Genomic DNA, 17,428 nt, shown 5'->3' on the forward strand with positions numbered 1-17,428 from the left:
CCCCCCGTGTAATCACTAGGGGTTATTTGCTTCCATCAGGTTGATTCCAACTCACAGGGATGCTGTAGGACAGACCAGAATGGCCCCCTGAGGGTTTGGAGCTTGTGTTTGTCACTGGACTAGATTGCCAGGCCTTTTCTCTTCTGGAGCTGCTGTTGGGGTTAGACTGCTGCGCCCTGTTAGTCTACCACGTGCTTACCCAGGGCTCCTTTTAGGTTAGTTGTTAAGCCAATAGAAACCCTATGGAACAGTTCTCTTATGGAACACAAGGGGTTGTTGTGAGTCAAGTGACTCGTTGGCAACACATTTGGTTGACTATTGACGCCTCCCCCCACCCATCACAGTAGCATTTTACTCCTATGCTTTATTTTGAATTTTTATGTTTGAAGGAAAACAGAACAGCACAGTTTTGAGGAAAGCAGCTAAAAACTGCACAGCCAGGTCGGTGAAGAGTGGCAGACAAGCAAAGTGGAAGAGACGCAAGTGTGAAGTCATTGCCAAGGCATTGCGCCTACATGGAAGATGCTGCCAGTGGAGGAAGCGGACCACGTAGAAGAAGAGGGTGAATCCCACTCAATCCTCACCCTCATGAAGGAACACAGAAGATATGGGTGCTAGAGCAAAGTGTGGTGAAGAAATTACATGATGCCAGGCCATCAGAAAGAATAGTATCTGGGAGACATGAAAAAATATATATAAATTATCAAGGGTTCATAAGGGAGGGAAAGTGGGGGAGGGGAGAAATGAGCTGATACCAAGGCTCAAGTAGAAAGAAAATGTTTTGAAAATGATGATGGCAACATGTGTGCAAATGTGCTTGACACAGTGTACGTATGTAGGGATTGTGATAAGAGTTGTACGAGCCCCAATAAAATGATTAAAAAGAAGGAAAAATAGAAGGTTATGGGATGAATTGCAGTATACATTGAGAAAGTGGCTTGATACTGGATTGCAGAATTCGCCAAATGCCAAATTATATGAGATGGGGTGTGCAAACAGAAACTCATTGGGGTGTTGTGAACCTTTGAGTCTAATGATCTAGCTCATTTTTGTTGTTGTTAGTGTTTTGGTTTTTGCTGGATTGATGATGTTGTTGTGACAGATGACCCTATGTACAATAAAATACTGCCTAAAATATGTACAATAAAATACTACTGGGGTCTTAATGACTTGTTTTCAAACAAGCAGCCATCTACATCGGACCTCCACTACGTCCACATGGAAGAAGGACACCAATATCTGGCCATGATCCAAGGATCGTAAATTACATAATCCAAATTCAAAGGAGGGAATAGTATCCGAGCTTAAATTGTGAGATTCTGGATGGCTGTGGTAGCCCAGAATACATCTGCAGGGTCTACACGGGGAATAAGCCTCTGGTGGTTTTCTTCTAACCATCACTGAGGGATGGGAATAGCCTGGTGATCAGACAGAGAGCATTGGAGAGACGACTATGGTCGATTAAAATGATAAACCTGACCTGAACAGTTAAAACTTTGTCATTTCATCTCCCTTCCCATCCACATTGTGCTTGATCTGGTTTTTAGTATTTTCTGTGTTTCCCACATTGGGGTTTATCTCTGTTATATTTTATCTTTGTCTGTAGCCTTCCTGACTCTCGTATGTATTGTTCAGTTTTTCATTATATAAAACCCAGGAAAGGTGAATCTAGAGAGAACAATGATTTCAAATGGTGTTCCTAGGAGGTGTGGTGGGGTAGGTGAGGGGCAGGCAGGGGAAGAGGGAGCTGATCAAGGCATTCGAGAAGGAAGAAAAGATTTTGAAACTGATTGTGGTGGTGATTATACAACACTGCTTGGTGTGATTGAATTACGAGATGGGACGATGGCTGCATTAGCCCCTAATAAAGTGGTTTGGGGGGTGGTGGGGAAGGAGAATAAATGTGTGAGTCAGCCACACAGCAGTCTCAACCTCCCAGCCACCTAAGAGAAAGTGTTTTGTCTAGCTTAAGGACAAGTTATCGTAATAAGATCCCAAGAGGGTTGAGGAATAAACTACCAGCAGCACCTGGGCTATACGTGTCCAGTTTATGTACAATGGAGTTACAAACCAAACCCCATAATGCCTATTATATTTTAAAAATTGAAGTAAATACAATGGTTATAATAACAAATGGATACTACTTTACAGTATGCCTTGAACTGTTATTATCGCATTATGTTAAAGATGTTTTCATGTATCTGCATCTCTTTAAAAATTATTCTGGTTTAAAAGGTGCATGGTATACTATATACTAAGACACATGTTTGACTAACTGGTGTTATTAATTATAGATACGAATTTTACCATATTATTCTGACTTATGCACAAATTTGACTTAAAGGCAGACTTCGGAACAGAACTTGTTCAGACTCGGTACCGCCTGCATGTGTCTTTAGCTCTCATGTCCTTGGACCCCTGTGATACTGAATTTGAAGCAAAATGGGTGCTAAGTGAATGTGCGTTCAAAGTAAAGAATCTATTCTTATTGGCTTCACAGGTTCCTAATTTTTCTCCGAAAAGGTATTCAGAAATTTTGGATGAAAAAAGAATCTTTTTTTCCTGATGATTTTGCTATCGAACTATAAGCCATCGTATTGATCTGGTTAAAGTAGCTGAAGGAAAAACAAAAAACAAAAACCGGTTGTTTTCTTTTTCTTTTAGAACAATCTCAAAGTAAAAACTTAATCACTTATAAATTGTACCATTAGCTTTCAAATAACCCGAGAAATACTGTTACTGTGTTTGGCGAGGCTAATCAATACTAAAATTAAATTGAAACAGTTATTTTCGTTTGAAGTTACTGGCTTTGCTGAAGATTACATTTAATTTCCTTTAAGGCAGGGAGCCATTTCACCTCCCAAAGCAAATAAGCACTTTCTTCAAGGCCTGGTTCCTTTCCCAGAGGCCTGGAGGAGTTGTGATACCTCTCAAAGACACGTAGGCAAGGGACAGGCATTGCCCTGGGGAAAATAGAACTCAGTACACTCTTCATAAAGGGCAGTGCTTTAACAATACTCAGCGACTGCATATGGCCCTGAAATCAAAGATAGAGTCTTGTCGACATGAGGTTTCCCAATGCATCAACCCTCCATGATGTTTGTTTTTCCTGGAAACTAATAATTCGTCCGCCATACCGCTGCAAATAAACAGAAGCAGAGAGACGGCTGAGGTGCATTTCCCGTATTGCTTTCATTGCTAGTCAAGTCTTATATCACCTTGCACATTGGCTCTGCATCATTCTGGCCTCTCTTGTTTCAATGTGCATACAGGTAGCCCTTATTTCTGCCTTCAAATAACCTTTTTAGGATGATTGCAAGGAGTGTTATGATTTACTCCCTGCCCCACCCCCCATGCCTTCAGGAGAATGTATTGGCTTTTTAATCATCTACTTATAAAGGCATGCAATTTCTTCCTTACATGCCCTTATAACTTATATTATGTCAGGATTGTTAGTAAGTTCAAATGATATCAAGGTGATACGATTTCAAATTCTATTCTGAACATCTACCCCCTTTCTTAGTTCTTGATTAATGTAATATTTTAAATTGTGCACTCACACATGCTTGCTCTTTCACTTACATATGTGCATAGTAATCATCTGAAAAATAATCCTTTAATAAGGATTTGCTTTGCTTCCATAGCAGTTTAACAATTCCATTTTTTACAGGCCCTAGAGCCTGCCATAGAATAAATACTGAATAAACACTCGATATTGGTTCTTCTGCCAGAAAAACAAACAAATCTGTCTTAGAAGACCGCGAGAATGCTCCTTAGAAGTGAGGGTAGTAAGACTGTGTCTTATGTACTTTGGGCGGGTGATCAGGAAAGACCAGTCCCTGGATAAGGGCTGATACCATGCTTGGTCAGCAAAAAGAGGAAGACCCTCAAGGAGATAGATTGACACAGTGGCTGCAACAATGAGTTCAAACCGAGCAATGCTTGTGAGGACGACACAGGGCCAACAAACAGCGTTTTGTTCCGTTGGACACAGGGTCCCTGTGAGGCAGAATCGACTTTGTTATAGCACCCAACAACAACAACGTTGATTCTTCTTCAACCCATTTCTTAGTTGATTCTTTCAACAGGGTTTAATGCCTGATTAGGTACTGATGAATGCTTGGTCAACGTGTAGTGGAAATGTTCTTTTCCTTGGCCACCAACCAAAAGGTTGGAGGTTTAAGTCCACCCAGAGGCAGCTTGGAAGAAAGGCCTGACCATCTAACTTCCCAAATAGCCAGTGAAAACCTTATGGAATGCAGGTCTACTCTGTCATACGGTAGCAGGAATTGAGTCCACGGCCACTGGTCTTAAGGAGTCACTAGGTGGTATAAGCACTTACGTGCTCAACTGCTAACCAAAAGGTTGATAGTTCAAATCTACCTAGAGGCACCTCGAAAGAAAGTCTTCCAGTGATCAGATTCCAAAGGATCATCCGTACCTACAGAAAACACTGTGGAGCCCTGCTCTCTGGAGACACATGAAATAGCCATGAGTTGGAACCGTGTTTGGTTTTGTTTAGAGCAACTAATTCAAACCATGGATTAAAAAAATATTACTAGATGGAATCACAATAAAAGATCCTGGATAGAGTGGTAGAAAACAATTCAAAATCATCAAAATGATCAGACTTCCTGGTCTGATCGGGTCTGGTGGAACCTTGAAATCAGGGCCCTTAGCTACTTTCAAGGTTGGAACTGGGCCCAGCTGGCATTCAGCTTTCAGCCAGACAATAGGCCTGTCAAGTGAACAGTGGCACAAGAGAGGAATGTATTTTCCAGGGCACTCAATCATAGGAGGCCAGAAGGGCAGCATTCTTGCCCAAGAACAAAGCTCAGCAGGCAGGCAGGCAGGCAGGCCTTAGTGGGAGCAGGGAGTCCAAAGGAAGTGGGCAGAGAGTTGTGTAATGGGGACTGCAACGAAAGCCGTGAAACAAGATGTGAATCCATGACGGAATGGGAAACTAATTTGTTCTGTTAACTTGCACTCCAACTAGGACTTTTTTGAAATTATATAAACCTAAGTAAGTAGACACATATACTAATGAAATCAGGAGGACTATAAAGTGATCACTTGAAAGGAACTATAACTTAGTTGAAAGATTTTGGGAATGCAAGAAAAATGTATACAAAAAGTCACACAGTTTTAATGCAAACATCTATTTGTACATATCCTGTAATAAACAGTTGTATTAAATTGATATAGAAATTCAAAGTAAGATAGAGAAAGATCGTTTTAAAGCCATGATATTTTGGCGAGAAAATATGTTTTTAACTTCACTGCTGCTTAATTATGGTCATGATATTTAGTGTGGCGTTGCTAGCTCACTGGAAATAGATGACCTTGCCTCACCCATCCAACTAACATCCAGTTCATTCCAGCCTCACCCATCCAGTTCATTCCAATTCACAGCAATCCTGTAGGACCGAGGAAACGACTCTTGGGAGTTTCTCAGACTAAATTTTTATGGGAATAGACAGCTTCATCTTTCCACAAAGCAGCTGGTAGATTTGAACTGCCAACCTGCGCTTAGCAGCGCAATGCTGAACATACACCGTCACCAGGAATCCTTTTGAATCCTTTTGATTCTCACACGGTCTTTAATATTGCCGGGAAGACCTGTCTTCCTTCCCAAGTTCACTTACTCTTCTGTTCGCTTACAGAACTGCATCACACATTGTCCTCCCTGCCCCCATCCCTATTCCATCTGTCGCCATCATTGGGCCCACATTCCTATTCCACTGAGAATCCGACACAATGGAGCGATTTCCTGTCTCAGGTACTTGCCTCCAAGCGTCTACACTCACACTCTGCCTCCTTGTTTGGGATTAGATGCCATGAAACTGAGTCTGACTCATGGTGACCCCATAGGTTCCATAAAGTTTTCAATGTCTAATTTTTTTTGGTAGATTTCCAGGGCTTGCCTTCTACCTACCTTCCTCATCTCGTTCTAATCACCGAGACCCAAAACACCTGGTTCTCTTTCACACCTGCACCAAATCTGTCAACAAGTGCCGTTAGTCTACTTAGAAAATGTGCGCAGAATTGGAACATATTGTACTGTCTTCTTTGCTGATGTCCTGCCTAAACCACCACCCCCTCCCTCTCTCCACCTGGATGATTCTGGGGCTCTATACATCATATCTTTGTTTCTCCAATCTGGACCCCAAAAGGTTTTTCAATACAACCTCCACTCTAGTACTTTTAAAATATCAGATTGCAATATTTCTGTTCAAAACCCTCCCATCACTTATCTCACTTGGAATAAAAGCCGCAAGTCATTATTATTGTTGTTTACTGAAGGTTTTTATTATTTTGTAGCATTACTTTTTATGTAAAATTGTTTTTAAAAGTCAAGTCTTGACTATGACCTACCAGAGAAGTTCTGAGCTGACCTTGTATTGTTTTCCCCTTGCTCCTTGACTCTGTCATTTTTTTACCAAGGAATTAATTTTATTTGTATTCATAATCAGTGCGCATGGAAGCACGAGTCAAGAAATCCAATGAAAACATTGCATTGGACAGATTTATTACACAGGACCTATTAAAGTATTAAAGAACAAAGATCTCGTTGACAGTATTGTCCATCTCCTCCTGTTTATGGGAAAGCAGGACAGTGAATAAGGAACATTAGATTAAGTTGATATATTTAAATTATGGTGTTGGTGAAGGATATTGAAAGTAAAATAGAACTGCCAGAAGAACAACAACAACAGCAAATTTATTTTGGAAGAAGTACAGCCAGAAAGTTAAGATGGTAAGAGTTTATCTCACATATAAGGGGGTACCCCCCAAAAAAACAGAAAAAATATTTCAAAGCTATGTATATAATTTTTTTTACAAAATAAAGTTATCACTTTCAAAGTACTCGCTGTTATACTTAATACATTTGTCAAATCTGCAATTACATTCTTGGAAGCATTTTTCAAACTCATCTGTTTGGATAATGGACAGCACCTCCCAATTTTTGTTTTCTTCATCTCTTCTACATCATCAAATCATTTTGACTTCCTTTTCTTCCTTGTACACACCTAGCTCGCTTCCACTTTGGGGACTAGGCAGTGACTGTTCCTTTGGCATGAAGTTTGGATATCCACAGTCTCTAAATCCCTTCTCTTTTTTGTTCACACATCACCTCAGTGCTACCTGTACTCCCCATTTGTACAATTGTACTTCCTCTGTATCCTGAACTCTGGCCCTCCATAACTTGTGCTAGTTTTTGATTTTCCATAATAATTATCACCGTGGTCATTTCCATACAGAAACCAGTTGGATTCCCAGCTAGCACAGTCACCTTCAGTGCAGTCACCGCCACCTGCCCGCACTGGAGGCTTCTGTAACGCTATCATGCTGACCAGGTTTCAGTTGATCTCTCAAACGAAGCGAGGAGCCCTGGTGGCATAGTGAGTTGCTCATTGGGCTGCTAACTTCAAAGTCGACAGTCTGAAACCACCAGTTGCTCCTTGGGAGAGAGATGGCACTTTCTACCCCTGTGACGATTGAGTCTCAGCAACCCACAGGGACAGTGGCCCCTTGTGTTAGTCTGGGTACTTTAGAGAAACAAATCCACAAAAACTCATATGTATAAGAGGGAGTTTTACATAAAGGCTAAGTGCACATCAAGAAAACATCCCAACCCTGTGCTGCCCAAGCCCACAAGTCCAACATTAACCCATATGTCCGACACCAATCCACAAAGGCCTCCTCCATCTCACAAAACACACACTATGATGCTGGCTGCAGGAGGAAAGCCAAATCAGTGAACGTGTAAGCATCTCAACGCTGGCAGGGGTCTCCACACGGCTGCTCCAGCACCCAGGACTGCATCAGGCTAGATCCATGTGGCTTCTCCTTGGGGATGTCTTGCAGGAAGTGAGCCTTCCCAGCTGAAGCAGGGAACTGGCTAAGGCAGCTGCACCCTGGTCCGACCATCACGAAGCATGAGATCCAAGAAATCGAAAGATGAGGCTCACGGAGCCATTTATCCCTCCGCCCTTCAATGAACCCCACCTGTGTTTATCGGTCAGGTTGGCACAATAAACTAACTACCTCACCCCTGTAGGGCCTCTGTGAGTTCTAAGCAACTCAGTGGCAGTGAGTTTGGGTTTTTTTGGTTTGTTTTCTCAAACTAAACTGATCAAGGTGGCCTATTTCCCAAACTCAACCGTGAAAACCAATTATGAATTAAAATTGACTGTTCTGTCACCAATCGTGACAATGGTGCAGGAATGGGCAGTGACCCACTCAGAAGTACAACTGAGCAGCAACTAGCAACCATGATGTATGCAGATATGTATGTGCATCTATTATAACTTTTTAATTATGTCTCTTCCTGTAGAATGCAAGCTCCTGGGGGTCAAGAATCTTAGTTTATGTTGTTCAGGGCTTTGTCGCAACTGTCTAAAACAGTGCCTGACGATGGATGTAAGGATCATGGAGTATTCTGAGAAGTCATTCCCTGACACCCTCATTGCTTGTTGCCTGCATCCATGGTAACGCCCTTATTCCCATTATTGTTAGGTGCCACCAAGTCAGTTCTCACTCATAGCAACCTAAGGACAACAGAGTGAAAGATCGTTCGTCCTGCACCATCTCACAATTGTTGCTCTGTGTGAGCCCAGTGTGTCCATCGATCTTAACAATCTTCCTCTTTTTTTTTTCCCTGACTCTACTTTGCCAAGCATAGTGTCATTCTCCAGGGACAAGTGCCTCCTGAAAGTATGTCCAAAGTACATGAGATGAAGTCTTACCATCCTCATTTCTAAAGAGCATACTGGCTGCCCTTCGTCCAAGACTGATTTGTTCAGTTTTCTGGCAATCCATGGTACGAGGAGGCTTCCAAAAGTTTGTGGGAAAATTCTATTATCTTTTAATTTCACTTTCCTATGAACGTTTTGAAGCCCCCTCATGTCTGTTCTACAACATAGTCATCCAAAGGCATCCATTCTTCTTCTCTGGTCTACTTTCTTGTCCAGCTGTAATGTACATATGAATGAGGTCATTGAAAAGAACAGGACTCGGATCAGGTATCCTTTACGCCTCAAAGTGACATGTTTGCCTCTTTAGAGGGGTCTTTTGCAGCAAATTTGCCCGACATAATTTTGTCATGGAATATCTTGACGGCTGTTCCCATGGGAATTGTTTATGGATCCAGGTAAAATGAAATCCTTGACAATACCTATCTTTTCTCAGTTTATCCTGGTGTTGCTTATTGGTCACTCCAGCCAGTTGTGACAAGTGTGTGTGTGTGTGTGTGTGTGTGTAATCCAGATGGAGGCTGTAGTCTTTGATCTTCATCAGTAAGTGCTTCGTGCCCTCTTTATTTTCAGCAAGGAAGGTTGTGTTTTCTGTACATTGCAATTTGTTAATGCATCTTCTTACAGTTCTTATGTTGCTTTTTCTATATAATCTTGTGCTCAGATTAATTGCTCAGCATACAGTTCAGATAAGGGTGGTGAAGGGATACAACCCTAACACACACCTTTCCTGGCTTCACACGACACAATCTCCCTTTACTCTTTTGAAATCACTGCTTCTTGGTCTATGCAATGGTCCCACATAAGCACAATTAAGTGTTCTGGAATTCCTATTCTTCCTAATCTTATCCTTACTTTATTGTAAATCCACACAGTCAAATGCCTTTTCACATTCAATGAAACACAGGCAAATACGTCTTCAGTATTCTTCAGCCAAGATCCATCTGAAATAGAAAAGATATTTCTCATTCCTCACCCACTCTTCAATCTGATTTGAATTTCTGGTATTTTCTTCTTTCATGTTTGGAATTATCTTAATGACAGCATCTCCTACACTGGAATATAAGCGATGGGAAGTCAGGAGTGTAAGATAGGAGGTACATTAGTTACCTTAACGTGACTTAATAAATACTAATTAAACGAATCAGTCCTTGAGAAAATTTTGTTTCTCAAATCAATTAAATTGCCAATGTGAATTTTATCTGATGACACAGCTGTGACTTCTGGGATTATTTACTTACTCAGCCTGATTCAGTGCACAGTCATCAAAGTACATAATCAGTTGTTACCTATTTTTTATGACTGTGTTTTGACTGATATGTTTTGCTATTAAAAGAAACATCAGACTACCCATCATAGTTAGTGATTCATTAGTCAAAGGTTTTGTTTTGTTTCATTTCATTTAGAAATAATACTTTTTATCATTTTATTGGGAGCGCTTACAGATGTTGTAGCAATTCGTAATTCAATTAGATCAAGCATGGTTACACATTGTTGCCTCGATCAGTTTCAAAACATTTTCATTCTTCTTGGACTCCTTGCTATCAACTCCCCTTTATCCCCTCCCCCTCAGGAGCCCTTATTGTTATTTTATATATGTTATAAATTATTATTACTATTGTTATTATCATCCATGCCTTATACCATCCATTCACCTACTATTATGTTATTCATTCCCCTCGAATTGTATTACACAGTTTCTCCCCTTTCTCCCCTATCCCCCCCTCTCTTCCCATACCCTGAGGGAATCCTTACTCCCATTACTGTTTCTGAAGTGTTATCTATCTTGAATTTCATACATCTCATGATCTTACTTATACACATGGGTGCGGGCAGTGATGGTGGCACTGTGCAGGTCAATCACATGGGAAGCCACAGTGGCATGGGGGCTGGCAGTGGCAGGAAGACACAAACGGCAGGCGGGGGCCAGCGGCAGCAGAGAAGCCAAAGCTGCCAGCAGCATATGGGGACCAGCAGCCAGCGGCAGGCTGGCCAGGGAACTGCGAGGTTGGCTAGGCCAGCAGGGGTGTTGCTGGCTTTGGTGGTGGTGGGGCTGGCAGCAGAGGGAGAGATGCAGTGGGCAGACAAGGGTGCAGGTAGTGGCAGGCAGCACCGTGGAGAGAGGTTGGGGAGGCTTGCAGTGGTGGAGAGAACTGTGGAGGGTGGGCCGGGGTGCCAGCAGGGCCAGGCAGCACCATGGAGGGTGGGCAGGCGGCCAGCGATGGCAGGGACTACTGTGGCACAGGTGGTGCAGGCTGGGATAGATAGCCCGGGCACCAGGCCCCCAGTTGCTGGAGCACCACAGTGCCTATGGGGGGCAGGTCAGATGATCGCTGCAGGGAAGATGTGCGTACAGAGCTCTGGGGTGCTACAAGGGTTAATTATAGGTCCCAGATCCCCCCACTCAGCCTCCCAGTCCTCAAGTCAGTGATCACCACTGAACTCCCAGTGCAGCCCTCTTTGCTCAGCACCATCTTGCCGGGAGTCTTTTTTTTTTTTATGGAAAGATTGGAAGATTTTACAAAATATATGGTAGACATTTATTTGCCTGTAAGGAGAGAATAAAATAAAGTTCAGAAACTTAGGGATCTTGGAAAGATTTTTTTATTATCACTGAAAATAGTAAAACAATACTGAGAAGTGGGTAAATGGAAATCGTATTGTCATGTGGCAGTTGAACCTGGTGATTGGGATCTTAATCCTGAAAACACATCACCATCTTTTCAGTTCCTGAGTGCTTCTTATAGAAGACTCATGATATAGTCACATTGGAGGTATGTGAAATATGGGAAAAGAAAAATAAAATTAAGGAGGCCTGTACTGTTGTAGGAACTAGTTGTATATCACAAGAGAGTACAATGCTAACTAGATTCTCAATCTCATATATTAGGAATCTAGATTATATTTTCTGTAAATTTCCTTGGAAACTATTGCAAGTTGGGAGTAGTTCATACTGAAGACATATCTGTGTAAGACATTAAAACATAAGCTATGCATTTTTCTGTTAAGTTATTAACCATTGATGGTTTTTCATCATGAAAATGGGAAACTATGCTTTGATACTTAATATAGGAAAATGTATCTTCGTGTTAATAAATAAGGAAATTGAGGCACGTAAATTCAAGTCACGTTATTAATCATGGTCAGTTTAATTTTATTCTTACTTTCGTGAATTTCTTTAACAGTAGCTATTCTTTCACTAGCATATTTTTAATAAACTTAAACATTTTGCTGCATTCCTGAAAATTACTACTCTTACTGTTAATTCATTAAGTCGGTGTTGAGGAAAGAAGCCAGTAATAAAGCCACCAAAACAATGATAACCTCTTTATTTTACTTCCTAAACAAATAATTATTTTAAGTTATTTATCCCCTACTTGATAATAATTGTTTTCTAACACACTTAGATTTGGGGATGTCTGAAAGCCTGTGAGAAAGTAACCGTGTGCCTGCTGCAATCCTCCAGCTCATCTCTGACTTGTTCGGGTGGGTTTCTGCAGGCTGGCCTCTCTGAAGGGTGTGTAGTTTAAATTCTTTGGCCCAGAGCCAACCATTCCTCTTGGACCCAACAGACTGGCATCCCTCATTCTAGAGCCACTGCTTGACCTAGGTAGAGATAAATTGAATTAGGGAAATCAAATGTGAGAGCCACTTGGCCCTTTAGGTAGCATCCTGAGATTTTTCTCTCAAACTGATACGTTCTCTTATCCTCATTAACCTTCCCACTCACTCACAGCCCTCCCCCAATCCCTGATTCCCCCATCTCCATCCCTCACTTTGGCTAGCTCTAGTCTAATTGTACAAATAAAGATAATGATGCACAGAATTCTACATGTTTTCTACCAGGATGTTCTTTCAAGATGATTTCCATACATACCCCTACCTAATAAGCGACTGCTGGTTAAATGAGCCAAGAAAAGAAGAATATGCCTGTGTGAATCAAGGATTGTAAATAATAAAATCCAAGATCACTGGAGGACATTGTACTAGAGTTTAAATTCTGAGCACCTGGTGTGCACTAGGCTGTGGATGACAGTGGAAACCCAAAATCTATTTGCACAGTCCCTGCATGGATTAAGCCTCCTGTTAATTCCCTCTGACTATTGACCAGGGATGTGAATACCCTTCTATCAGACAGAGTGCATTGGAAGGTGGATTAATGCAGATGTAGTTAGGTTTAAATTTAACATCTTATCATTTTGAATTATCTCATTTGAACATATTACGTGTATTCTAATTGTTATTATATGCTTTCTTTTGGATAGAGGTTGTTCTGAATTTTACTTTGTTATCATTGTTGGGGCTGTGGGTTTATATAATTTTCTTTATATGCAATCCAGGATAGGTAAATCTATAGAGACAGTAGCAGGATTAATAACTTCTTAGGGGAGGGTAAGGGGAAGATGGGAGAAGAGATGGGGAGCCAATCACAGTGATCTACATATAGGGGAACAAACAACAGAAACGTGGGTGAAGGGAGACATTGGTCAATGTAAGAAATTAAAATTATAATAATATTTTATAAATTATTAAGAATTCATGAGGGAGGAAGGGTGAGGAAAAAAGGGAGGGGGAAATGAGCTGATATCAAGGGCTCAGGTAGAAAGAAAATAGCATGAAAATAATGATGGCAACAAATGTACAAATGTGCTTGACACAATGGATATATGTATGGATTGTGCTAAGAGTTGTACGAGTCCCCAATAAAATGATTTAAAAAAATAGTTTCTTAGGGTTAAGGCAAGGAAGGGTGCGGTGGAGGAATAGGAATCTGATAATAATGAATATAAGAATGAATACAATATGATAGAGGGACAAGAGGAAAGTAAAAAGAAATAGAGGAAAGAGCTAGGAGGCAAAGGGCATTTATAGAGGTCTAAATACAGGCATGTACACATGTAAATATATTTTTGTATGAGGATGGGAAAATAGATCTATGTCATATGTTTATAGGTTTAGTATTAAGGCAGCAGACGGACATCGGGCCTCCACTCAAGTACTCCCTCAATGTAAGAACACTTTGTTCTATTAAACTGGCATTCCATGATGGTCACCTTCCTGACACAATCACTGAAGACAAAGTGGGTGCATAAGCAAATGTGGTGAAGAAAGCTGATGGAGCCTGGCTATCAAAAGATATAGTGTCTAGGGTTTTAAAGACTTGAAGGTGAACGAGTGGCCATCTAGCTCAGAAGCAACAAAGCCCACATTGAAGAAGCACACCAGCCTGTGTGACCATGAGGTGTCGAAGGGATGAGATATCAAAGAACAAAAACCATATCATTGTGAATGTGGGGGAGTGTGGAATGAGGACTGAAAGCCCATCTGTAGCCAACTGGACATCCCCTTACGGGAGGGTTGCAGGGAGGAGACCAGCCAGTCAGAGTGCAGTGTAGCAATAATAAAACATACAACTTCCCTTTAATTCCTAAATGCTTCCCCCCTCCCCACCCCACCCCTGACTATCAGGATCCCAATTATACCTTGCAAATCTGGCTGGACCAAAGGATGTACACTGGAACAGATAAGAACTGGAAACACAGGGAATCCAGGATGGATGATCCCTTCAGGACCAGTGGTGAGAGTGGCAATTCCGGGAGGGTGTAGCAAGGGTGGGGTGGAAAGGGGGAACCGATTACAAGGATCTACATATAACCTTCTCCCTGGGAGATGGACAACAGAAAAGTGGGTGAAGGGAGACATCGGACAGTGTAAGATATGACAAAATAATTTATAAATTATCAAGGGTTCATGTGGGAGGAGGGAACGAGGAGGGAGGGGGAAAATGAGGAGCTGATGCCAAGGGCTTAAGTGGAGAGCAAATGTTTTGAGAATGATGAGGGCGTACAAGTGTGCTTTACACAATTGATGTATGTATGGAGTTTGATAAGAGTTGTATGAGCCCCCAATAAAATGAATAATTAAAAAAAGAATGAATACAACGCTCTAAAATGGATTGTGCTGATAATTGCACAACTCTTTTTAAGCTATTAAAGCCATGGAATTGTATGGTATAAAATATATGTCAACTGTTAACATTTAAAACATGTATATAAAATTTTAAGCTATATGATCAGCAAAACAAAAAGAGAAAGAGAAAAGAAGTACATTTTGAGTTGACGTCATCATCGAAGTACATAAAACTATTGTTTCAGACTCCCTAGAATTTTATTACCTCTTGGATTTCTTTTTCTTGTATTCAGTGCTACCTCTCCTCTGTCTGTTATTGAAATATTTAAGAAGTGTTTCATGTGCAAAAGACATGAAATTTTATGAGTTCCTTCAGGAAATTAGATACCATGCTGTCCAATATATGTATACATATGACCTATATTTTAATGATCAGAAACTGTCTTGATAAATGGAGAGGTCATCTCAGGAAAATATTATTGCCCTAATGCTGAGTCTGATTAAGACCGTGTCTAATTGAATAAGGCATCACCATACAATATTAGTGGTTGCTTTGGGAATAGTACCACTCATTTGGGCAGTTAGAATAAAGTTTAGAAGGTCATCATAAATCTTTGCTTGCATATGCTATTCTAAGGGAAGACTTCTTAATAAAACAGGCATTTGCATGAAGACTTTCAAAGAAGAATATAGGTCATAGAAAATAAATTGTAAGTCAGTGTAGCAAGTTATTACTGATTGAAATAATTTTTTAAATGTTGGTTAAAGGCATTTTGTCATAATAATACTATATTAGTGAGAAAACAGTAAAAACACATTTTGATTTAAGCTAAGAAAATAACAATCATAGGTTGAATAAATGCAATAAAAAGGTAGTATTAACAGCTTTCTCTCTACTTTCTTTGTGTGTGGTGAAGAAAACATTGCCTATTGCAACCTTTTGTGATATGAATTGTGCCCATCATACTGTGAAAACATTACCACCCCTTGTCATTTCCAAATTTCATCTGTTAAAATTTTCCCCTATGTTTTCTTGGAAAGTTTCCAGGTTTCCGTTGACCTTTATATGATTAAACATTGCCATGGATACCAAGAGTTGCTTTCAAATGTTTAAAAGTCCAGCTTCACATATACTGTGCTCATGTGCAAATCTTTGTTCTCTCCCCATCTGAAAAATGTGGGCGGGACTGAGTAGCTTTGGGGCTCTTAAAGAGCCATCGGGATTAAAGGTAGGGAAATGGGGCAATGAAGATGGGCGTTTCTATTCGCATTTGAATCCCCTTGCCCTCTCCCACAAGCCTAGATGAGTTCATTCGTGAGAAGAAACCTGCTTGTGTGTCCAGTCAAAGAAACACAAAACCAGTTAGAACAGCAACTCTTTTTCACTGTTTTGAAAACATAGCTTCTTTCCCCCCACCTTGAAGATAAACAGGCATTGCCTGGATAGAGGACAAAAATGTTTATATGCAGTTTGGCAAAGCGTCAAATAATGACGGATCGCTTAATTAGCATTATCATGTTTAGTGCTGAGTGAACTCAAGGAGAAAGAAATAATAGAATAAAAGGTCATCGCTTTCATAATGCCCTGCAGCTCTGAGTAAGACTTGCTGTCATTGTAAGGGACATTGCCTGGTCCTTTTGTCCTCCAAGACATTGTGCCTTTTGAAATGGTGTCACTAATTCTTAATGAATCTAGGTGTTTGTGGCAGGTGGTGGGATACTAAGTAAGCTCTCGCCCACGGGAACAAAAGAACTGGGCTTTTTGCTCATGTTTGAGTTTCCTGATTTTCAGTTGTTACTGACTGTTGGTGTCAACACACCTTTCAGTAGTTGTTCTACACCTTCGTTTACTTTTAGTGCTTCCCAAGAGAGCGTGCCCTTTTTCTAGTAAGGAACGAGGTGGGATACAGCTGAGAGCAAGAAGACCTCACAGGTTGTGAGTTGTAATAAGCTGTTTTGTGATAGATGACCAGCGTGGGAAACGCATCCTTAAGACAACACTTCCTCTGTGTATCTTTATCTTTGGAGGTAGGCGGGGAGGATAGGAGGAAACACTGTTGGCTTTTGTTTCACATTTCCCCCCTTCTTTTCCTCCATTCTTTTCCCTTCTTTAGACAAAGCCTGTTGCGTTTGCAGTTCGAACAAATGTCAGCTACAGTGCAGCCCACGAAGATGATGTCCCAGTGCCAGGCATGGCCATCTCATTCGAAGCAAAGGATTTTCTGCATGTTAAGGAAGTAAGTCAAGCATTGCAATTTGTAGCCTGCTGCTGTCATCTTGAGACATGGTGTCCCATTTTCTCACTGCTATGAAGCAGCATCGTCATCGGGGGCTCTCAGCTTTTTAAAATAGTCATATACCCCTTTCATGTCAAAAGGAGCCCTCTTACAATAACTCCAAGGCTCCCCTGCGTGCCGTAGCCTAGAAATTGGGAGCTGCTAGATTTAAATGATCTTTTTTCCTTCTAAAGCTCTGATGTTTACGTTACTATTTGACCCTATTTGCATTTGTTTCCCGAGTCTGCAGTTTTACCATGTGGGGTGGGTTTAATAATTAGAATTCACAATCTCTCTTCTTTGCTGGCCACTTTTAACCTCAAGCCATTGTGTCCTGTGCCCTCCTGAGAAGGTGTGTTTCTCTGTTGGAAAGGGGCCTGGTAAGAACAGGAGAAATTCATGCCGGAAACAGGTTCTCAAAAGAATTCCTTTCCCTCCATCTTCCATTTAATAACTCAAACTGTGAATTGTCAAAAAATAAAAAAA

At 41.0% G+C, this 17,428-nt stretch overlaps 1 protein-coding gene across 5 annotated transcripts in view; it reads left to right on the forward strand.

The window, feature by feature from the left end:
• CACNB2 (calcium voltage-gated channel auxiliary subunit beta 2) overlaps positions 1-17,428 on the forward strand; it is a 277,727-nt gene that overhangs the window by 214,307 nt on the left and 45,992 nt on the right. For all 5 annotated transcript variants that reach the window (XM_045285602.1, XM_045285603.1, XM_045285601.1 and 2 more), the window contains exon 3: positions 16,781-16,903. In XM_045285602.1, coding sequence (XP_045141537.1) covers positions 16,781-16,903 — 123 coding nt within the window. The remainder of the gene's footprint in view (positions 1-16,780; positions 16,904-17,428) is intronic.

This window comes from Echinops telfairi, unplaced genomic scaffold (assembly GCF_000313985.2).
Source record: "Echinops telfairi isolate 266 unplaced genomic scaffold, ASM31398v2 ScPeMD7_7473;HRSCAF=8511, whole genome shotgun sequence".
Classification (NCBI taxonomy): domain Eukaryota; kingdom Metazoa; phylum Chordata; class Mammalia; order Afrosoricida; family Tenrecidae; genus Echinops; species Echinops telfairi.